The 24,317-nt window shown below is 44.8% G+C and overlaps 1 protein-coding gene across 13 annotated transcripts in view; it reads right to left on the minus strand.

Annotated features, from left to right (window-relative positions):
* NPRL3 (NPR3 like, GATOR1 complex subunit) overlaps window positions 1-24,317 on the minus strand; it is a 108,239-nt gene that overhangs the window by 13,786 nt on the left and 70,136 nt on the right. For 12 of the 13 annotated variants that reach the window (XM_050968249.1, XM_050968239.1, XM_050968246.1 and 9 more), the window contains one exon: window positions 3,656-3,845. In XM_050968249.1, coding sequence (XP_050824206.1) covers window positions 3,656-3,845 — 190 coding nt within the window. Of the gene's footprint in view, window positions 1-889; window positions 972-3,655; window positions 3,846-24,317 lie in introns of those variants that run through there. The other variant, XM_050968243.1, reaches the window with a different exon arrangement.

Genomic DNA, 24,317 nt, shown 5'->3' on the forward strand with positions numbered 1-24,317 from the left:
TGCCAGGGGATGTTGTGACGACCAAAAGAGTAACTAGGTTTAAAAAAAGGAGGTAAGTTCATGGAGGAATAGCTATTAGCCAAGAGGGACAGGGATGCAATCCCAAGCTGTGGGTACCCCTACACCTCTGGCTGACAAAAGCTGAGACCAGATGACAGTGGATGGATCACTCTGTAATTACCCTGTTCTGTTTATTCCTCTGAAGCACCTGGCACTGGCCACTGTCAGAAGACATGATACTAGGCCACATTGACCATTGGTCTGACCCAGGAGAGCCATTCTTATGATCTGATATGACTGTGAAAGTGATTAAATACAGAAGCAGAAACAACATATCTAATGAGCTTTATAAACTGGTGATGTATAGTAAACAAGATGAAACAACAACATATGGAGGAGTGGGAAATAAATACACGAGACTACAAATAATAAACAGTGCTGGCACTGGCATTGGGAAGTTATGAATGGGAACTGCTGGGACACGGTTTGCATTCCTTCTTTAGCACTGGGACAACCCCAGAGCTAGTGCCTCATGCTCCCATTTTCCCCTAAGGGCCAAGCCCCAGACTAAGCCTCCCATGATCATGATGCAGAGAGATCAGTCCATAAGGAGATTTGGGGACATGAGGTATGTGAACTACTCTCATGGGGCACTGTGATGGCTTAGACAGACACAGAGATTAATGTTAAACAGAATGAAACATTTTGTTTTGATTTCCCTGGTGGAAAATAGAAACATTTCAACAAAATCAACATTTCTCCTGTGGAAAATTTCAATTCTGGAGAAACTACATGTTCCCTGAAAAACTTGGGCAGAAAACTCCCAGACCGCTCTAGTTTAAACAACATGAAGTGACAATGAGAAAAGTAGAGCAGGTGGGAGGGTAGGTACAGGCAGAAGAGGTGGTCAAGGAAGCTATGCTGCAATCACAGAACTACCTGCTGGGAGGAGTTATAAATACAACAGATGCCTAGCAAACAAAAAAGAAAAACTGAGTTTATCCATCATTATAAAAGGGAAAAAAAGGGGCAAAGAAAGTCTCAAAACTTCCTCCTATCCCCATACTAAAAATTCACTTGTTGCCTTTTGTTTTTCCCAGATGACTACTGATAACTGGAGAACCAGGATTATGGCATTAAACAAGCCATGCAAGTGAAACCTAAGAAACTATATTTATTCAGACTGTTTAAATCTCTGCTTTGGTTAAGTTTAACAGCTATTTAACTCCAATGCTTGAAGGAAGTCATTTTTTATAAGATCCATTATCCCAACCCAGAGAAAGCTATAACACAATCCAATGGCTGGAAGTTGAACCTAGACAAGTTCAGACTGGAAAGAACACACAAATTTGTAACAGTGAGAATATTTAACCATTGGAACGTTTTTACCAAGGGTCATGGTAGAGTCTCCATCGCTGACCATTTTAAAATAAAGATGGGATGTTTTTCTAAAAGATCTGCTCTAGGGATTATTTTAGAGAAGTTCTATAACCAGTGTGATACAGAAGGTCAGACTAGATAATCACGAATAGTCCCATCTGGCCACAGAACCTATGAAACCCCTTCAACTGAGAGCCAGTCCATACTAAATGTCAAAGAAAGACCAGACATTCCTGGTACTTAAAAGGTTAAAAAAAAAAAACAAACAAACACAAAACACAAACCCTTTAAAGATCCCTTCCATCCAGATCACAGAGATAAAACAGGGGCAGATTCCCATTCTTTTTATTTGCAATTACCTTTAAGCCATTGTTTCCCAAACTTGAGATGCTGCTTGTTTAGGGAAAGCCCCTGGCGGGCCGGGTTGGTTTGTCTACCTGCCGTGTCTGCAGGTCCGGCCAATCGCGGCTCCCACTGGCCGCAGTTCACTGGTTGCAGCTCCCATTGGCCTGGAGCAGTGAACCGTGGCCAGTGGGAGCCGCGATCGGCCAGACCTGTGGACGCGGCAGGTAAACAAACCGGCCTGGCCCGCCAGGGGCTTTCCCTAAACAAACAGCGTCCCAAGTTTGGGAAATCCTGCTTTAAGCAGGTAAATAAAAAGGCACTAAGCAATCGTAAGAGATTTACGAACTAATGGACTCGAAATTTATCAATTAAACCTCAAAGCATCAGGTTAAAAGGACAGTTATGAATCTCATTTAAAATTACTGAACAAGGAAATGCAAAACTAAACCCCACTTCCCCCTTTAGCTCTTCTGGCTAGGCATAGGTATGACAGCGAACTCACAGCATGCACTGCACGGAGACCCCATGTGGAGAGTGAAAAATCTGAGTTCGACCTTAAAGTAAGACCAAATGGCTGACAACAATTTAACTAGCTTTTGTGGTTTTAATTCCCTTTGATTTTATGGATTTTTGATATTACAAAACCTCTTACCCAGGCTAAATTCTCAACTGAAGAGTGGAGACACTGGCAGGAGAAGGCATGGCAGCTTTGGAGCAAACGTATATGAGATTCCACAAACTCATGCACTAGATGCTGACAACAAATATGCGGGGGCTCTGCGACAAAGGTAACAGTACAATGCTCCCGCACCAAGACCTTACTACTGACATTCACTCTCCCAAGGAACAGAACTTGGCATGTGTGCATACACACTCCTTGGTATTTTACTCAATGGAATGTAGCCTGACTGAAGCTAATTTTGAGAATATGAGCTATTTCTTGTGAGTCTATCATGCATCCCTGTTGAAACTGTATGCTCTGTCACAGCATTAAGCCTGATAAGCCCAAACTTGGTTCATTCTATTTTACCAATAAGAAAGGTTTCCTGGATATGTTTAATCTCAAGAGCCAAGAACAATTTTTAGGCTCCAAAACCTCAGCTCTAATTAATTTTCCTTAGAGAAATCATGTCCTGCAGAATGCCCCATAATTAACAACCATGCTTCTGGGTATGCCGCAGGATACAGGCAGCTGATGACTCACACTTCAGTTTCCTTGACAAGGTTTTTGAGCAATTTGGGACTTCAGCACCACATTTTAGCTTTGGTTAGAATACTTTCCCAGAGCTGACCTCAAAGCATGGCAATAGGAGGAGCTGGGGGAGTCAAGTGAGAAGAGAGGGAGTTGGCAATTGTAAACATTTGTCAGCCACGGTATCCGTGTATGTTTCCTTAAAGACATCGCCTATAACCCAACGATTCCACTGCTGTTTGGAGCATGTTTTCTCACAAGCATTTTGTTTAAAACTCCCCCTATTCTGTTTCCAATTATGGACATCTATGGAGATACCAATGGTCTATCTGGAAGAACACCTGGGTCACTTGGGAAGGATGCATAAAAGGACTTCTTGACAGAATGAATGGGAAGAGACAGTCAGGACTAAGCAGATAGAAAGAGGGTGAACAAGAACTGGGTGACTAGAATGGCCTACAGGCATTTGATAAGAGAGCTTTAATGGCTGCCAAGACGTTCACCAATTCCTGGTTCTCCACCCCAGGGCTGATCTTGATCAGCTAACACACTGGTAAATATGACTTGCCCTACCTAGACTTACTGCAAAGTCTGTTTAAAATCATGTTAGCTAAGGCACATTGACTATCACATTACAAAACACTACCTACTCTCCTACTCTAGATATGGCCTATGTTAATCTCTAAAAGCCAATACAGACTTGTTTACAATAGAAAAAGAAAAAAAGTGTATTCATACTTGGGGAGCCAAAGCTGAGAGCATTGGGAGTGCTTAAACTTCTGCCTCCAACTCTGGCAGTGAAGGGCATGTCTTCATCTTGAGCTCGGAAATCTTCCTCATTCGGGGGCACCATCAGACAGACATACGTGTGGAGCTGGATGAGAAGGCGATGCTGGAGCATCCATATTACCATCTGTATGAGCTGAGTCTGCAAAGCAAAAGCTAGCATTTCAGACAAGCACTCAGAGCACAGTACAGTTCAAAAGCAAGAGAGAGACAATGCACAAGGCACTCTAAGACCTTGTGGGGACGCACACTAAAGAAATGCTCAAACATAGAAGCAGGTTCTCCCCTTAGGACTTGGTTGAGCACTTGAAAACATGTCCTGGCTTCTTGGAACCCTACTCCAATGCATTTTGTTCACATCTCCAATAAAACAAAAGAGTCTATGTCTTTTGTCAGGCCACTAAGCTAGTATGTTTGTCCAGAGAAACCAAATATTCATGGATATGTAAGGTATATCTCTAAGCAGTGTTACTGAACTGCTGCTGACCCTGAGACTCTGACAGACTCAGACTTGTCTTTGCACGCTTAGTTCACAGCAAGTGGGGTATAAGTCTGTGCTGCACTAGCCTGCCATGCACTAAGGGCCTGACTACATGCTACATTAGTTTGTATCAGAGGGGTGTAAATTCTAATACACATAAGCATGTTGCGCACTAACTGGCGTATATGGACCCTGCTAGTGCATATTAATGTAGTCCCATTTCAAGCAGTACTATATTAACATGCACTAAGGAAAGAGAGGTTATCTACCAGCACAATAATGAGTTCTTTGAGCTGTTTTGTTCTTATGGGTGCTCCCCTGTATGATGTGCACATGCCTATGCACTCTTGATCAAAGATTTTAGTCAGCAGTGCCCACGCGTCTGTGCCTATGCATCATACATGCTTGTGCTCTAGTGTGACAGTATACATGGAGATGCAGACCTGCAGCCACTCCAGTTCCTTCTCAACGACGTAGCCCAGAAGATTCTGCAGCAGAGTGGAAGGAAGGCGGGAGGCGAAGCACCCATAGGGATAATACATCTCAAAGTACTCAAGTTACTATACAGGTAAGTAACTTCTTTTCAAGTTATTGTCCCTCAGGATGCTCCACTCCCAAGCAGTAATGAACATGGTGGCAGGAGCTGAGGAGTCAGATCCAGCACAGTTCTGAGTACAGTATGACAAAAGGCCATATCTAGAAGCAACTAAGATATCACAGTGCCTGGCAAACATGGTTGTAGGACCAGGTTGCTGCTGCAGATGTCCACAATGTGAGTATGAACTTAAGAATGGCTAAAGAGGTGGACCAGGCCCTGGTGGAATGGGCAGTCAATTCAAGGTGGGGGATGCACTCCAGCAGCTTTGCAACAAGCTAGAATGTACCCAGAAACCCACTTCAGTAGTTTGAGTGGAAACTGGCTGCTCCTTCATACTCTTGGCAAAGGTGATAAAAAGCCTATTGGAAACCCTGAAAGGTCTTATTCTGTTGAGGTGGAAGGCAAGAACCCTTCTTGCATCCAGAGAATGAAGGCCAGCCTCCTCCCTCGAGGAATGAAGTGTGGGGGTAAAATACTGGTAGACTAATATACTGATTGATATGGAATTCTGAAGAGATGTGAGGCAGGAAACAAGGCATAAGGCCACCCTGTCACAGTAAAAGGTAGTATAAAGAGGGTTTGCCATGAGCGCCCCTAGCTCTCCTACCTTTCTGGCTAAGGTTATGGCTAACTGGAATAAAGTCTTGAAGGCCAGGTGGAGAAGTAAACAGTTACCCATGGGTTCTTTAAAATACTGAGAACCAGATGAAGATCTTAGGGTGGCATGGAGTCCTTGACATGAGGAAACAGATATAACAAACCCTGGAGGAACATGATTATGGTAGGGTAAGCAAAGACCATAAATCCTTCCACTGGTGGAAGAAAGGCTGTAATTGCTGCCCAGTGAACCCTAACGGAGCTCAATGACAACCTTGTGTTTTTAAATCTAACAGTTAATCAACAACATCCATGAGGAGAAATTCAGAGGCAGATACAGATCAATGAGTACATCAGACATGGAAATACCTCCACTTCTGCAGTTTTCTCCTGGCAGTTTCCTGCTGTTCAAGAGTACAGACTGACCTTCAGGAGAGCTGCCCAATTCTGTGCCCAGGAACCATCAAGGAGCCAGGCCCTGACATGCAGAGATGGGGATGAGTTATGCCCACAGTGTCAGGAAATCCACTGGGAGAAGAAGGCCTATAGGAGTTAGGCCTGGTCTACACTACGCGTTTATACCGAATTTAGCAGCGTTAAACCAATTTTACGCTGCACCTGTCCACACAACGAAGCCCTTTATATCGATATAAAGAGCTCTTAAAACCGATTTCTGTACTCCTCCCTGACAAGGGGAGTAGCGCTGAAATCGGTATTGCCATGTCGGATTAGGGTTAGTGTGGCTGCAATTCGACGGTATTGGCCTCCGGGAGCTATCCCACAGTGCACCATTGTGACCACTCTGGAAAGCCATCTGAACTCGGATGCACTGGCCAGGTAGACAGGAAAAGCCCCGCAAACTTTTGAATTTCATTTCCTGTTTGGCCAGCGTGGAGAGCTCACCAGCACAGGTGACCACGCAGAGCTCATCAGCACAGGTAACAATGCAGTCTCCTGAGAATCGAAAAAGAGCTCCAGCATGGACTGCACGGGAGGTACTGGATCTGATTCCTGTATGGGGAGAGGATTCCGTGCTAACAGAACTCCGTTCCAAAAGACGAAATGAAAAAACATTTGAAAAAAATTTCCAAGGCCATGATGCAGAGAGGCCACACCAGGGACTCAGTACAGTGCCGTGTGAAAGTTAAGGAGCTCAGACAAGCCTACCAGAAAAGCAAGGAAGCAAATGGAAAGTCCGAGGCAGGGCCAAAAACATGCTGCTTCTATGCTGAGCTGCATGCAATTCTAGGGGGGTCTGCCACCACTATCCCACCCCTGTCCATGGATTCCAAGGTGGGGGTGGTAATCGCAGCCATGGCTGAGGATTCTGCGGATGGGGAAGATGAGGAGGAAGAGGAGGACGAGCTTGTAGAGAGCACACAGCACTTCGTTTTCCCCAACAGCCAGGAGCTTTTTCTCACCCTGACGGAATTTCCCTCCCAGCCCTCCCAAGCCACTATCCCAGACAACGAAGCCATGGAAGGGACCTTTGGTGAGTGTACCTTGTAAATATAAGACATGGTTTAAAAGCAAGTGTTTTTTAATGATTAATTTGCCCTGAGGACTTGGGATGCATTCGGGGTCAGTACAGTTACTGTAAACATCTGTTAACATGTCTGGGGACGGAGCGGAAATCCTCCAGGGACATCTCCATGAAGCTCTCCTGGAGGTACTCCAAAAGCCTTTGCAGAAGGTTTCTGGGCAGCGCTGCTTTATTCCGTCCTCCAAGGTAGGATACTTGACCATGCCATGCATGTAGCAAGTAACCTGGTATCATTGCATGACAAAGCCTAGCTGCGTATGGTCCCAGTGATTGCTGGCATTCAAGCAACTTCCGTTCTTTATCTTACTGTGTTATCCTCAGGAGAGTGATATCGTTCATGGTAACCTGGTTGAAATTCAGGAATTTAAGTAAGAGGACAGAGATGGCCATTCCTAATGGGCTGTTTGCCTGTGGCTTAAAAGAAATCCTTCCCTGCAGGTAGCTAAGTGGAGGGGGCGGGGCGTGATTGGCACTGAGCTTTTCCGCGTTTGGCTAGCAGAGATCTTTCCTGCTACCAGCCACATGGTTGGGGGTGGGGGGGGGAAGGGGACTGTTTAGCAGTGATCTTCCATGATACCAGCCACGGGGTGGTTTCTGCTGCTGCATGTTAACAGGAAAGAAGCAGCACCAAATGGGCTTTGCTTGCTATTTGGGAAAGGAGGGCGCTGGATAGATGAAGGCTGCAGAAGACGAAAGACAACGGCTTACCATGGCCGCATGCAAGCCGAATTCTGCTGCCCGGACCTGCGTCTGTGATCTGTAACACCAAAGCCGCAGGCACTCAATATTAAGATGCAAAATGCGACCTTGTAGTGAAAACACATGTGCTATGTAAGGTGAATAGTGTTGTTCACTGTGAAAGAGTATGACCATTGTTCTCTAAAATGTATCTTTTTAAATACTTCTCTCCCTTTTTTCCCTGCCTCATGCAGCTGCAAATTTTTCAAGCCTCTCTACTCCGTCCCGAAGGCTATCTCAGATAAGGCGGCGGAAAAAAAAAGATGCGAGAAGAAATGTTTTCAGAAATCATGGAAGTGACCCGCAATGAAAGAGATCATCTGAATGAGTGGAAGGACGTGGTAGCAAAGTACAGGAAAGATGCCAGTGACTGTGAGGACAGGAGGGACCAACATGAGGACAGGAAGGATGAACGTGAGGACAGGAGAGACACTCAAGATGAGAGATGTTCGAGATGAGAGGTGGAGGCAGGAAGATCAGCGGTGGTGGGATGCAACTCTGGGGCTGCTGCGTGATCAAACTGACATGCTCCGGCGTATGGTGGAGCTTCAGGAATGGCAGCAGGATCACAGAGTGCCGCTGCAGCCTCTGTATAACCACACTCCCCTTTACCATCTTCCTTAGCCTCCTCACCTGCCAGACGAGTAAGAACTCATGGGGGTAGGCTCCATGCACCCGTCCACTCCACCCCAGTGGACAGCCCAACCAAAAGGCTCTCATTATTATGAAATTTTTTTAGTGGCCTTTTCCTTCCCTACTATTCTCCTCCCAAACCCCACCCAGGCTACCTTGTCAGTTCTCTCCCTCTTTTTATAATTAAGTAATAAAGAATACATGATTTTTAAACGATAGTGACTTTATTTCCTTAGAAAGCAAGCTGTGATCGAAGGGGGGGGTGGCTTACAGGGAATGAGTCAATCAAGGGGGGGTTGTTCATCAAGGAAAAACAAACACAACAGTCACACTGTACCCTGGCCAGTGATGAAACTGGTTTTCAAAGCTTCTCTTATGCGCACTGCTTCCTGGTGTGCTCTTCTAATCGCCCTGGTGTCGGCTGTGCGTAATCAGCAGCCAGGTGATTTGCCTCAGCCTCCCACCCCGCCATAAAGGTCTCCTCCTTACACTCACAGAGATTCTGGAGCACACAGCAAGCAGCAATTACAATGGAGACATTGGTTTGGCCAAGGTCTGAGTGAGTCAGTAATGTGCGCCAGCGCGCCTTTAAACGGCCAAATGCACATTCTACCACCATTCTGCACTTGTTCAGCCTGCAGTTGAACAGCTCCTGACTACTGTTCAGGCTGCCTGTGTATGGCTTCATGAGCCATGGCATCAAGGAGTAGGCTGGGTCCTCCAGGATAACGATAGGCATTTCAACATCCCTAATGGTTATTTTCTGGTCTGGGAAGCAATTCCCTTGCTGCAGCCGTTTAAACAGAGTAGTGTTCCTGTAGACGCGAGCGTCATGAACTCTTCTCGGCCATCTCACGTGGATGTTGGTGAAACGTCCCTTGTGATACATCAGTGCCTGCAGCACCATGGAAAAGTACCCCTTGCGGTTTATGTAGTGGGTGCCCTGGTGCCAAGATAGGGATATGGGTTCCATCTATCGCCCCACCACAGTTAGGGAATCCCATTGCAGCAAAGTCATCCACTATGACCTGCACATTTCCCAGAGTCACAACCTTTCATAGCAGCAGCTTAATGATTACTTTGGCTACTTGCATCACAGCAGCCCCTACAGTAGATTTGTCCACTCCAAAATGATTCCCGACTGACCGGTAGCTGTCTGGTGTTGCAAGCTTCCAGAGGGCTATTGCCACTCACTTCTCAGCTGTGAGGGCTGCTCTCATCTTTGTATTCTGGAGTTTCAGGGCAGGGGAAGGCAAGTCACAAAGTTCCATGAAAATGCCCTTACGCATGCGAAAGTTTTGCAGCCACTGGGAATCGTCCCACACCTGCAACACTATGCGGTCCCACCAGTCTGTGCTTGTTTCGCAGGCCCAAAATCGGCGTTCAATGGCTAGAACCTGCCCCATTACCAGCAGGATCTCCAAAGCACAGGGGCCCGCAGTTTGACAGAATTCTGTGTCCATATACTCATCACTCTCGTCGCCGCTCTGCTGTAGCCGCTGCCTCCTCGCCTGGCTTTGCAGGTCCCGGTTCAGCATTGACTGCACGAGAACGCGCGAGGTGTTTAAAACGTCCATGATTGCTGTCTTGAGCTCAGCAGGGTCCATGCTTGCCGTGGAATGGCGTCTGCACAGTTCACCTAGGAAAAAAGGCATGAAACGGTTGACTGCTGCTGCTTTCACAGAGGGAGGGGTGAGGCTGTACCCAGAAGCACCAGCGGCAATGTTTTTTGCCTCATCAGGCACTGGGATCTCAACCCAGCATTCCAATGGGCGAGGGAGACTGCGGGAACTATGGGATAGCTATAGGATAGCTACCCACAGTGCAACGCTCAGGAAATCGATGTTAGCCTCGGTACATGGACGCACACCGCCGAATTAATGTGCTTAGTGTGGCCGCGTGCACGCGACTTTATACAATCTGTTTTTAAAAAACGATTTCTGTAAAATCGGAATAATCCCATAGCGCAGACATACCCTTAGTAGGGAGAGGCAAAGCAGATCCAGGAACCACACCACTTGCCTCAGCCACAATGGCACTAGGAGAGCATCCCCTATGGAGTAGAAAGCATACCCCTTCCTCAAGGTGAGGTGTTGGCACTTTGCATCAGATGGTGTTGCAAAGAGATCCACTTGCAGAAGGCCCCAGGACTGGTAAATATTCTGAAAGACTGAGTTGCTGAGTTCCCACTTATGGTCCTGGTGGAAGTACCTGCTCAAGGAATCCACTGCAGTGTTTTGCAGGCCTGGCAAGTAGACCACAGAGGTGTGTATGAGATGGAATATGTACCAGCTCCCCAGTTTTAGTGATTCTGTACATAAGGACTGAGATCTTGCTTCCCCTTGACCGTTTATCTGGTACATTACTACTCTGTTGTCCAACATTACCTTGACTGAGAGGCCCTTGATGTTGCGAAGGAAGTACTGGCATGTGAGGGAAACTACCCTGAGTTCAAGAATGTTGATGTGGAGGGATGTTCCTGGGGGAGACCATTTGCCCTGGGGATTGGCCTCTCCCCTAGCCAGCAGGGATGAATCCACAGTGATCACCCTTGAAGGGCGCGGATGCAAAAACAGAACCTTCACACAGACCTTGAGAGGATCCTTCCACCAACAGAGAGTCGAGAACTCTTGGATGTATGCTTTAGATTGTGGGCTCTGCTGCAGTGTGGAGATGAGACTGTGGTGAAGCTGTCCACAGGTAGGTCATTGTAGGGAATCTGTCTGCAAGTAGGTAGCCCTGACAGTTGAGGAGTTCAGAGTGACTGATAAAAAGTCTATGCACTGTATCAGTGTTAGGGTAGACATGTCCATGTTCAGAGTAAGGTCCGGGGAATGAAACAAGGCCTTGTTGGTTGCTGACTGGCCCTTGAGGAAGAAGTGACCCTTAAGGAGCCGATTGTCCAGAGAGGGGGAAAACTTATTCTGTTGACATAAGTGAGCTGTGATGACAAAGAGGAGCTTTGTAAAGACTCCTGGGGCAGTTGAAAAACCAAAAGGGAAGAACATGGTATTAGTAATCGCTCTGTGCTGAGGATGAACCATAGGCCTGGACCCGCAGGCACTGCTGAATATAATCTCTGATTGACAGTGCAATGGTGTGGGCACATCCTGTGGTGGAGCACCCATAGAAACAGTAACTTGAAGAACTTTCAGTTAGCAACATGCTGGTGTGCATTAGAAATTTACACCAGCTGGTGTGGACTAGGGCTTGTCTATATAGTACACTAAGGGCTAGCTGGATCCCATTGCTATGCCCTAAAAGTTCCCTAGTACACTTTGATATACCCCCTTTGAAACAAATGTATATCAAAGTACACTACGGAACTTCGAGTGTGTGGCAGTAGGGTCCACACAGATGTTTAGTACATGGCAGGCTAGTGAGGTAGATTTACATCCCAGCTTGCAACAAACTAAGGTTTTGTGTAGAAAAGCTGACCCTCTAAGATGAGCTTGTCCCTATTCCAAATGTGAGAGCAGGCAAAGGAATCCTGTAGCTCCAAAACAGACTGAGGCATTCCAGCAAGGAAATCCCTGCCTTCGCCATGCTATGGTCACAGCAACCCTAGCATCTACTGCAGTCCTGGTCCTTCCAGCTAAAAGGAGAAAATTATATACACATTTGAACAGACAGCTAATAAAATAGGGTTGGATCACTGTTAACTCTGAGGGATAAAATAAACCTCAGACAAACATTAGTCTTGAAGGCCTCAGCATAATGCCACCAATCTTGAGATCAATTAAACAACTAATATTCTGTTTCCTGTTCAAATGCCCACAAGAAAGAGTAACTATGGAAAAGAGATTACATTTGACCGAAGTAGTCAGATTTTGGCCCAGACTTTCTTGGAAAGCCAGAGAAAGCTTGGTGACTCAGCACAACTGAGGCAGCCAAGAAGACAGACTCCCACAGGGAGCAGTACCATTTGCAATCAGAAAGGATCTGACTCTGGTAGATGCTAGAGGGGTGGGGCTAGAGGTCAGGGCTCAATAACCTTCTAGACTCAACAATGCAGATCTATTGCTAGAGGCAGGTGAATACTGAGCAGGAATAAGTAGGTGGCATTACCTCTGTACATGGCATTGATGCAACCATTACTGGATAGTGTGTCCAGTTCTGGTGTCCACACTGGAAAAAGGATGTTGAAAATATTGAGAGGGTTCAGAAAACGATTTGATGTCTGGCAAATCTGCCTGGCAATGAGATTTAGGAATCTTAATCTATTTGGCATGTCCAAGAGATAAATATAAATGCTGAGGGTAATTAAGCTACCTAGAAACAATTTACCTTGAGAGATGGTGGCTTCTCCATCGCTTTTTGAAAACAAACATCCAGTCAATTTAAAGATAACAGAAGTTATGGGCCTGATGCAGAAATTTCCAGGTGAAAATGTATGGCCTGCGCTCACATGATCAGAAAGGTCTTTCCTGGCCTTAAAATCTATGGAAAAATTATTAAACTTTGACAGCACTCTTCCTGGACTCAAGCTAAGAGCAATGACCAAAGATTTAAGAATCCAGCACAGCATGTATTTTGGAAAACATTTACTGGAACAGGTATAAGAATATGCCCTGGAGCATAAATCTACAGAATCAGTGTACAGTTCTAGTAGGTCAACGTGATAAAGTTCAAGGCACTTTAGATCTTCTACAGGACAGAATACAGGGTGGGTTTTTTTAAAGTAATTCTGAAGGCAGGCTGAAGACTTTAATGTAATGCTTTGCATTACAATAAATTACAGTGCTTTGTTGGAAATGGATCTATAGACATATACTCCATATTTAAATTAAAATTTCTCAACAGCAATGCATGTTTACTATGTAAGTATTCTTCTAGTAGCAATTTGTTCCTTAACTGTAGGTGCCTGAGTTCACTGGACAGCTGTTATCATAGATCAGTGGTCACAAAAAAGGCTCCCAGCACAGGAAGATAGCAGCTGAACCCAAGCTCTTCTAGAAGGGGTAGATGGAAGATGGCCCAGTGGTTAGGACACTAGCCTGGGACTCTGGAGACCTGGCTGCAATTCTGGGATCATGTGTGATCTTGTGCAAGCCACTAATCTCTCTATGCTTCAGTTCCTCATCTGTAACATGGAGACAATGGTATAGTCTAGCATCACAGGAGTGTTGTGAGGATAAATACATTAGATATTGTGAGGTGCTCAGATACTAGGGTATTGGAGGGCAATACAAGAACCTAGACAGATGGATAGAGCATCTGTCATTAAGAGTCCATTGTACAGAATAGAGAACCAGATTTTTAAAGGTATTTAAGCATCGTACGATACAGAGTAGGCACACAGTGGGATTTTCAGAAATACCACGGTTCCTATCCCTCATTGAAATCAATGGGAGACAAGAACCTGGGAGTGTCTGAAAATCCTACTAGGACCTAAACAATTTTAAAAATCTGGCCATGAGGCTCTTGGGCTAGCTGCTTCTCAGGCAATGGGGGAGGGTTAGTCTGAGTCATCTCACACCTGGCAAGTTCCACTGGCTAGACAGTGAAGTCTGCTTTTCTAGTTCCTTGAATTACCTTGATTTTTTCAAGATCTTCTTTTGTCTTGAGCTATTTTAACCTTAATTTAGCTTTAATTATTGAAATGTTCACTAGCATGTGGTGGTGCTCCTAGGGCATTAGGTTGCCTCAATTCAGCCCCACCTTCCTAGTGCAAACACATTCTTTGTGTTACAGCATCCAAAAAGCAAGTACAGAACATCCCCCAACTGATGCTGAAAGCAGCAGACACAGGGTGAGTGAGAGCTATTTGTGGACTTGTGGGTGACCTGTTTCCAGAGGATTTGGAGAATACATCATCTTCCTGGCTGACTCTCACATGAACAGCCTTTTCATTTCACAAAATATTGCAGGCCCCCAAGTATTAACTAGTAGGTATCGAAAACATTGATTCACTGACGAAAGCTGCTCAAGGACTTCATAGCAACCTGCAGTGTTTTGGTGAGAAACACAGGCAGAATGAGCTCAGATCCTCTGAAGGAAACTAAATCTGCTGTATTAATCATTATGGTAAATGGGCCAAACCTCAGTAAGAGCCCCCAAATGCAACTTTTCGGCCCACACAATTCTCATTCCCATTTTTCTAAAAGCTGAGCAAACTTCAGCCTGGCTCAACCTTCCCAGCCTTGTCTTCTACCAAGCCCCACAGCACACGTGCCTTTTGCTGCCTGGCACATACCCAGTGTCTCTTCGGGAATTCCTGCTTCTTGGGGCTGCTGGACATATAATTTGGAGATCTCCTTCAAACACATCTTTGTAAGAAAATCTGTGTTATTAATTTTAATTATACAATAATCTACTCAGAGAACACAGAGGGAGACACACAACTCAAAGGTGTACAACATATGAATATTGCATGTACCATACATTATAGATCGACTTTGCCAACAACTGAAAAACCTACAAGAAATTTCACTGAATTATGTCAAAATGCTAGCGCTCCCTCCAGTCATTAACAGTTAACAGTCTCTCTCTCATGCAATATAGATCAATATGTGCATTTCACACAAGTCTACCTTCTTTTGAAAACTTTTGCCAAAAAAGTAGTCAGCATATCTTGTTTTGTTAATAAAGCTGTCACTCCGAAGTTTATTTTAGTTGCATGAAGTGTTATGCAGCCACATGGTCTTTAAAGATGGACAGACCAACACAGACTTCTTTTTACCAGATTCCATGCACCTAAGGCTTACATGTCTAGGTATTTGAGACATTCGTATAGGCAGGATCAAGCTTTGCACAGACACATTAGCATACATTTCCAAACCATGAGCCAAATTCTGCACACATATCCATACACAACTCCCAGTCACATTAATGTTTAAATATCCGAAAGCAGAGTTTGGCTCATATTTACAATGTTCCAAACTAATGAAGTGAAAGTTATTTCCTCTTCCTTTTACTCCATCCAACCCATCTGAAACACTACTGCTAAAGTCATCTTCCTCCAGCCCCTTCTGTCACACTCTTATGGTGGGAATTATTAAGCTGTTGGAGGCACTTTCAGATGTCAGCAAGATTTATCAAATTCCTGGGCGTGACATAAGCCAGCGCCTGTAACTTCTCATCACACCACCGTTTACCTGACTTTGGAAAGAAAAAGCAGTCCCTTGTTTCAGAACTACTTGAAGCAGGCCCTTTGGGTATGTCTACACCGCAATTAAAAACCTGTGGCTGGCCCATTCCTGATGACTTGGGCTCAGACTAAGGGGTTGCTGAATTGTGGTGTACACATTCAGGATTGGGCTGGAGCCCGGGCTCTAGAACCCTGCGAGGTGGGAGGGTCCCCAAGCTCAGGCTGCAGCCCAAGCACAAACATCTACACTGCAATTAAACAACTCCTTAGCTCAAGCCCTGCAAGCCTGAGTCAGTTGGCATAGGCCAGTGTCTAACTGCAGTGTAGACATACTTTTGTCTCTGGATGTGCAGTGTAGCTCCCTGTGCTCTGGGGAACAGAGTCGGTCCCTTATTTTAGAAGGGGAATATGAATCCTCTCCTGGCAGGTGTTACAAACCAGTTCCTCTCCTTGGCAGAGTGGAGAGAGGTTTTGTGCTGCCGCACTGGCAGACTATGTCTTCACTTAGATCTTATTTCTATCCCTTCATGAATTCTTGATGCAGGACCAGGATTGACAGCTCAAGCAGTTTCATGGGGTAGGACCCTTTCTCTCCATGCAGGTTTTTAATATCATTCTTGCCAGGCTGGCTGTGGGGAGGTATGTATACCCAAACACACACCCATCCTTGAAATCTTTCACTCTCATATTGACCTTGGAAGTATTCAGAGGAATTGTTTAAAGGGAACAAAAATTCCAAACCTCAAATGCCATGTGTCACATCACAGCCACTACACATGCCCTCTTTCTGCCTCCTGTAGTAACAGGATACTAATCATATTTTATAAGAGCCAACATTAAAGTACTACCTGAACAGAGCAACTGCTGTGGCAACTTTAATGATCTTTTAGCTTGGGTTTGCTTAACAGGAAATATCTCCTCTTTTTGTTGAAGGTGGATGATGTAGCTCACTGAAAGTTACTGTATTTCAGAAAGCTAGCTGGGGCAGGAACCAGTGTTCTTATGTTTGGACATCACCCAGCACATTGTGAACATAACAATAATATAAATAAGCAGCTACTGGAGACAAGGAATCGAAACAAAATTCTGTAGTTAATGCCCTCCCCTCTTTGGTAACAGTTTGGTGGCCCTACAGACTACAAAAGTAGCAGCTTCTTCAGGTGATCTTAATAAAGTTAATAGATTTCTTCTTCTGAGATACTAGGCATATTTCAGTTCACTTGGTTACAAGAGATATCATTCGTCAATCACTAAACCGCTATAAGAAGTTGCATTTCAACAGGGAATACAGACGATACCATGAAATTTGACCACTTTTCAAGTCAGATCTGAATGAGATTTCAGCTTCCCTTTCAAGGCAGGAAGACAGGATTGCTGAACTGAGGATATTAATCAGTAATACAGACTAAATAAAAACACAATCATTACAGTCACTTCTGATATGCATAATCTGAACAGCCCTGAAGTGTCATGCCATCCTTGCAGCCTTGTTACATTTCTCCTGTGTTATGCATCAATACTTACATAGCAGAGCAAGTGTGGTGACCTGACTAAGTTATGCTAACTATGAGAAGAGGCAGAGGAAAACCAAGACAAAAAGGATAATTTTAAATTTTTAGAACTTTCTAAGGGAAAACTCCAAAACTGTACCAGGAGCATAAATAATATAGACCGTTACCAAAGACTGACTATGCATACTAATAAACTATAAGATACCAACTCATTAATCTTTGTGAGCTTTTACATGCTGTACAGTTAATACCAAATGCATTGTTATTATGAACAAAAGAGACTGCTCTACTATATACTGTGTCACTTCAGAGAAGAATCCAATTTTCCTCTCCTTGGATGTAAGTCCAGCTCCACTCTTGCTGTCCTGTTCTTTTCCTCTCTTCAGCCTGAATGCCTCTCAGATTTGATATTCCTGTGGCTGTACCTCTTTTCACCATGTTTATCTACAAGTGCGGTTTCTTCACCTAGGGGGCCCTTGATCATCCATTAGTCACCTTTGAACTGTATTCCATCAACAGATGTTCCAACAGTCACTCTCTCTGTTCATGTACTTTAGGTCCTTTGTGGGTGTGCTTCTCTTTACTGCTTCCAGGATCTGTTTGCATCTAATGCCGCTTTTTGATCAATTCCCTCTTTCACCAATTATATTTCCTTTCAGTTTTTTCTCAATACTCACTCTCTGGTAAATCTTTATATTGCCCCCCCCCACCACCACCACCACCACACACACACACTATCCTTCTCTAACAGCATCTGGTCACATACCCAGGTCTATTTTTTTCTGCTTGTCCTGACCTGAAACCTTTCCTGTTTTCCTTTTCCTCCTCACTTCCCAGTCCCATACTTTTATTCTCCTGTTCTTTTATCACCCTGCTTCGACTCAGGCCCCCATTTATCTTCTAGCTCAGCATCTCGATTCTTCTTCGCCTAGAACAGCTTTTTCCAGCTGCCCCTTTGGGTAGATTCCAACCCCCCTCCCTTTTCCTCAGCTTGGCAGTCTCTCTCCCAGGACAGCATTCTGGGCTGCTGCATCACATCTGCAGCAGGTGCTAGTGCCAGGGTGAAGATTACTACACAAGCCGTTTCAGAAATGAGGCCTGGCTGAGATTTTGGTACTGGGCTCTGCAGACAGTTCATTTGAACATGGCCACTATGAACTTCCTGCCTCATTCTCCATCAAGTGAGCAACTCTTTGCTTTGGAGAGGAAATGGACATGCCAGATAGAGCTGTCTCAAAGGTGCATTCCTCCCTACCACTTTTCCTGATCTAGATCTGAAACTCACTGGTTTCTTCTGAGCCATGGGAGTCTCTTCATCTTCACATCTGGTCTCAAAACCTTACCAATCAGATGGCCTCTGTCCTGATGCCAGAAAGAGCTTGGACAGCTGAGTAGGCAATGGCATGGTTAGCCATGGGGGACTGCTCATAAAGCTTAGTCATTGGCTGGTGCTGTAGGAAGTTATGTCCAGCCTTCTTTGGCTGAAAAACTGGCGCCATGCAGCAAATACAAGGATGAAACATTTTGCTTTGTTTTAAATCTATGATTAAATCTAAATTTTAACCCCATTCTCATGGCTCCTTCTCTCCACTCTCCCCTTCCCCACATCCCACTATCCTTGCCTCCACACTGCCTCCTCATCCCCACCCCCATCCCTGCCTCCTTCCAGTCTGTTATCTGATCTGCAACAACATTTACATTGTTTCCACTAGTACATTTTAACACTCCTTTCCCCCCCCCCCCCATCTCCATCCCTATGATGCCATTTCCCATCACTGCTGTAGGCCAAGCTCCAGCTGTGTAGCATCGTGTTTGGCTGTGTGACACTCTGTATGCAAGAAGCTGGTAACAATACAGGGAATTGTATTTATTGACAAATAAGCACATAGATGACGTGGTTCTGAAAAGCAAAGACTTTATGCATCACCTCATTTGGAGACACAATACAGAACACAGCCCACTGAACTCCGCAAGGACAAGACTAAGCCCTTCAATATTCTTTGCCTTCCCGGAAACAGAGAATTTTATAGCATTTGTAAAATTCTTTATTTAACACACGGATTTTTAGAAGCCTGTTTCCTGTGATCAGATCCCCAAAGCTGTTTTTTCCCCATGAAAAAGGAATAATGTCAAGAAAATTGGGACTAGCTAGGGGCTGGGACAAAGTGGACAGAAAGGTCCAATCCTGGTTTGGTCACATATATTTTCTGGTTTTAATTAAAAATATAGCCAGTGGAGCACATTGTCTCTCCTTACTCCAGTCTAGAATTAGTCTAATTTAACCTAACTGACACACATGCGCTTCAGGATTACATTTGAAAAAACAGAATAGCTACTGGGGAAGCTTTTGGTTCAAAAGTAAAGGAAAGATGATAGTGTACAGTACACCCTTGCTGTAACGCCCTTCATTATAATTAACACCTGTATCCCAACTTCAGTACAGTACTGTAATATTTTTTTTAAAAAAAGGAAGGTTGCACATGCATACAGTTTTTATCCCGCTTTGCCACTCCACCACATGGGGTTGGCAGCTCCACCGCTCTGCTGCTCAGGGCTGGCAGGTCTGCTGTTCCGCCACCCATTCATTTTCATTGTCCTTTCACTATAATGAAATCCTGGCTATAACAAACAAAAGGCTTGGGTCCCAACAGGTTCATTATAGTGAGGGTGTACTGCATTTATATTGACAAAAATAAATGGTTGTTAGTCCAATTAAATGAGCCTGCTTGGACATTCACTACACTATGGCAAAAAAACCAAAACAACCATGAAAACATTTCCTTATTTTAGACCCAACAGATACTTCAGGTCTCTGCTATCACTGTAAATCAAACCAGTGCACTGCTCTAGAACTTATCAACATTCCAATCATCAGGTGACAGGCTTAGCTTTGGACCTTTACTTCAGTTGATGGAACAGCACTCACCGAATATTTCTCTTTAAAGTCTTGCAAACACTATTTTTAAATCCAGCACACAGTTAAGATATGGGACAGCAATAGCCCTCATTGGGAAGCACATTCAAGTATTCCAGCAAGAACCAGTTTTCATGACTGGAATATGAGCCTTTGAAAATTCATACTGTGCTTGGATACATAGATGTGACAGTGGTGTAGGGAACAGGGATTTAGTTTTTATTAGGAACTGGGGAACTTTTGGGGAAAGGAGGAGTCTATAGAGGAAGGATAGGCTCCAAAACCAAAAACAGAACTAGACTGCTGGTATGTAAAATAAAAAAAAAAGTTGTAGAAGAGTTGTTAAACTAAGGGCTGGGGGATAGCCAATAGATGCAGAAGAGTACACCGGTCAAACAGAGATATGCCTTAGGGGAGGATCTATTAAGGGGGATTCTGTATATCATACTAAGAAGGAGAAGATGGAAGTTGATAAAGTACAGGTAGGAACTGAAGAGAAACAGTCCAATGAAAAAACGAGTCTAATTCAATTACAGCACATATTGGCAGATGGCAAAAAAGGGACAAATTTTCTAACTGCTTGTATACAAATGCTAGAAGTCTAAATATTAAGATCGGTGAACTTAAGTGCCTGATATTAAAATCAGGATAGTGATATAATAATCATCACATAATCTTGGTGGAACGATGATAATCAATGGGACACGATACTATCAGGGTACAAAATATGTAGGAATGACAGAGCAAGGTGTGCTGGGGGGTGGGGGGGATGGCACTATATATAAAAGAAAACAAAACAGTGCCAGAGTAAAAATAGTAAATGGCTCAAATTGTACCATAGAATCTCTATGGATAGAAATTCCATGCTTCAAAAATAATATTCCACACCTGACTAGGACAGTGATGGTGATTATGAAATGCTCAGGGAGATCAGAAAGGCTAAAGAAAGATAACTCAATCATGGGGGATTTCAAATATCCCCATACTGACTGGATACATGCCAGCTCAGGACAGGATGCAGAGATAAATTTTCTTGACATCTTAAATGATGCTTCTTGGAGCAGCTAGTCCTGGAACTCACAAGGAGAGAGGTAATTCTTGATTTACTCCTAAGTGGAGCACAGGATCTGGTCCAAGAGATGAATATAGATGAACCACTTGGTAATACTGACCTTAAATGTAAGGAGAAGCTAAATGAATTCTTTGCATTGGTCTTCACTGCAGAGAATGTAAGGGCAATTCCCACACCTGACCCACTCTTTTTAGGTGACAGATTGAGGTGTCAATGGAGGTGGTTCTGGAACAAATTGATACATTAAACCAGGCCTGCACAACATGCAGCCCATGTGGGCTCACTGTGTGGCCCCCTGGCAAGTGGTGGGGTGGGGCTGTCAGGTTTGCCCAGGGCCGGTGCAACCGTCCAGGATTTTAACTCCCTCCCCTCATGCAGAGCGTGGCGTGGCTGATTGGGCGCCTGGGCCTGATTTAGCTGCTCCCATTGGTCTCCAGCAGGCAAAGTCCCTCCCCCACCTCAGCATCGCATCACAGCACTCTGGGGGAGGGGTTGTGTGCTTGGCAGCCTGTTTGGTTAGCTTCACCTGGAGCCAGTGGCTGGAGTGGCATGGTGGTAAGGGGAGTCCCTGGGAGCAGTCAGGGAACAGGAGGAGGGTTGTATGAGTTGGAAGTTTGGGGGGGCTGTCAGGGGACAGGGCTCAGGCTTTGTGGCTCCCGGGCATATGAGCTGCCGGGGCGTAGGGCCCTGAGCCTGCTCCAGGAGGGGCAGCAGCGTTTGTGGCTCACAGTCCTAGGAGCTGCAGAGCCCAAGTGCAGTGAGGGGGCAGCTGGAGGGCATATGGGGGGCCAGCGCCCGCATGCATCCGGATGCATCAGGCGAGGTATTTCCAGCAAAGATAAGGAGGTGTTAGTACCGTTATACAAGGCACTGGTGAGACCTCACCTGGAATACTGTGTGCAGTTCTGGTCTCCCATGTTTAAGAAGGATGAATTCAAACTGGAACAGGTTCAGAGACGGGCTACTAGGATGATCCAAGGAATGGAAAACCTGCCTTATGAAAGGAGACTCAAAGAGCTTGGCTTGTTTAGCCTAGCCAAAAGAAGGCTGAGGGGGGATATGCTTGCTCTTTATAAATATATCAGAGGGATTAATATTAGGGAGGGAGAGGAATTATTTAAGCTTAGTACCAATGTAGACACAAGAACAAATGGGTATAAACTGGACACTAGGAAGTTTAGACTTGAAATTAGACGAAGGTTTCTAACCATTAGAGGAGTGAAGTTCTGGAACAGCCTTCCAAGGGGAGTAGTGGGGGCAAAAGACATATCTGGCTTTAAGACTAAGCTTTATAAGTTTATGGAAGGAATGGTATGATGGGATAGCTTAATTCTGGCAATTGATCTTTGATTATCAGCAGATAAGTATGCCCAGTGGTCTGTGATGGGATGTGATCTGAGTTACTGCAGAGAATTCTTTCCTGAGTGCTGGCTGGTGAGTCTTGCCCACATGCTCAGGGTTTAGCTGATCACCATATTTGGGGTCGGGAAGGAATTTTCCTCCGGGGAAGATTGGCAGAGGCCCTGGAGGTTTTTCGCCTTCCTCTGCAGCGTGGGGCATGAGTCACTTGCTGGTGGATTCTCTGCAGCTTGAGGTCTTCAAACCACAATTTGAACACTTCAATAACTCAGACATAGATTAGGAGTTTGTTATAGAAGTGGATGGGTAGAGTTCTGTGGCCTGCTTTGTGCAGGAGGTCAGACTAGATGATCATATTGGTCCCTTCTGACCCTAAAGTCTATGAGAAGGCAGCTCCTCCTTGACGAGCTGCTGCAATGGCCCAAGCCTGGCAAAGCCAGTGAGTGGACTTGGGGCAGGGGCCACCAGGATGGGGGTAGGGCTTGCGGAGGGGCTGTGCACTCTCCAGGGGAGTTCAGGGGGTGGGTGGGGATCCTGGTCTGGGTAACAGCCCCTGGGCATGCCTGGCCCCTGGGGTCTATAAAGGCTCATTGGGATTTGCCCCTTAATGAACCGATGCGTAGGGGGCAAAGAGGGGGTTCAGCCCTCAGCTGTTTTCTTTGGAGTAATATGGCCCTCACTAGTTTATGAGTTTGTGGAGGCCTGCATTAAAGAGTAATAAGTCAACAGGACCACATGGTATTCACCCAAGACTTCTGAAGGAATTCAAATATGAAATTGCACTAACTGTGGTATGTGGTATTGCACTAACTCACCACTTAAATCAGCCTCTTTACCAGATGACTGGAGGATAGCGCTAATATGACATTCACTTTTTAAAAAGGCTCCAGAGGCAATCCTGGCAATTACAGGCCAGTAAGCCTAACTTCAGTACCAGACAAATTGGTTGAAACGATAGAAAAACAGAATGATCAGAAACATAAATCAGTAGGATTTGTTAGGGAAGAGTCAACATTTTTTGTAAAGGAAAACCATGCCTCACCAATCTAGAAGACTTTTTTGAGGGGTCAAACAAACACGTGGACAAAGGTGATCCAGTGGATATAGTGTATTTGGAATTTAGAAAGTCTTTGACAAGGTCCCTCACCAAAGGCTCTTAAGCAAACTAAGCAGTCATGGGATAAGAGAGAAGGTTCTCTCATGGATCAGTAACTGATTAAAAAACAGGAAGCAACGAGCAGGAATAAATAGTTTTCAGAATGGAGAGAGGTAAATAGCTTGACGGGCAGCAGCAGTCCAAAAAAGCTAACAATGTTAGGAAAAATATCATAATGCCACTACAGATATTCATGGTACACCCACACCTTGAATACTGCATATAGTTCTGGTCGCCACATCTCAAGTATACATATATACACATATATTAGAACTAGAAAAGGCAAAGAGAACAACAAAAAAGGTTAGTGAGATGAAACAGCTTCCACATTGGGAGAGATTTAAAAAACTGGGACTGCTCAATTCAGTTTAGGAAAGACAACTAAGGGAGGGGGGAATATGAGAGAGGTCTATTAAATCATGACTGGTGTGGAGTAAGTGAATTGGGAAGTATTATTTACTCTTTCACATAACAGAAGAATCAGTGGTCACCCACTGAAATAAATAGTCAACTGGTTTAAAATGAGCATAAGGACATACTTCTTCACACAATGTACAGTTAACCTTAGGAACTTGTTGCCAGAGAATGTTGTGTAGACCGAAAGTATAACTGGGTACAAAAAACAATTCGATAAGTTGATAGAGGATAGGTCCATCAATGGTTGCTAGCCAAGATGGTCAGGGACACAGCCCATGCGCTGGATGTCCCTAAAGCTCTGACTTCCAGAAGCTGGGACAGGACAACAGGGGATGGATCACTCGATAATTTCCCTGTTCTGTTCATTCCCTTTGAAGCATGTGGCATTGGCCACTGTCAGAGACAGGATACTGGACTAGATGAACCACTGGTCTGACCCAGTATGGCCATTCTTCTGTTCTTATGATAATTGATCAATCAAGAAACCAACTCATCGCATCAAGAA

The sequence above is a fragment of the Gopherus flavomarginatus genome, chromosome 9 (genome assembly GCF_025201925.1).
Source record: "Gopherus flavomarginatus isolate rGopFla2 chromosome 9, rGopFla2.mat.asm, whole genome shotgun sequence".
In the NCBI taxonomy this organism is placed as follows: domain Eukaryota; kingdom Metazoa; phylum Chordata; order Testudines; family Testudinidae; genus Gopherus; species Gopherus flavomarginatus.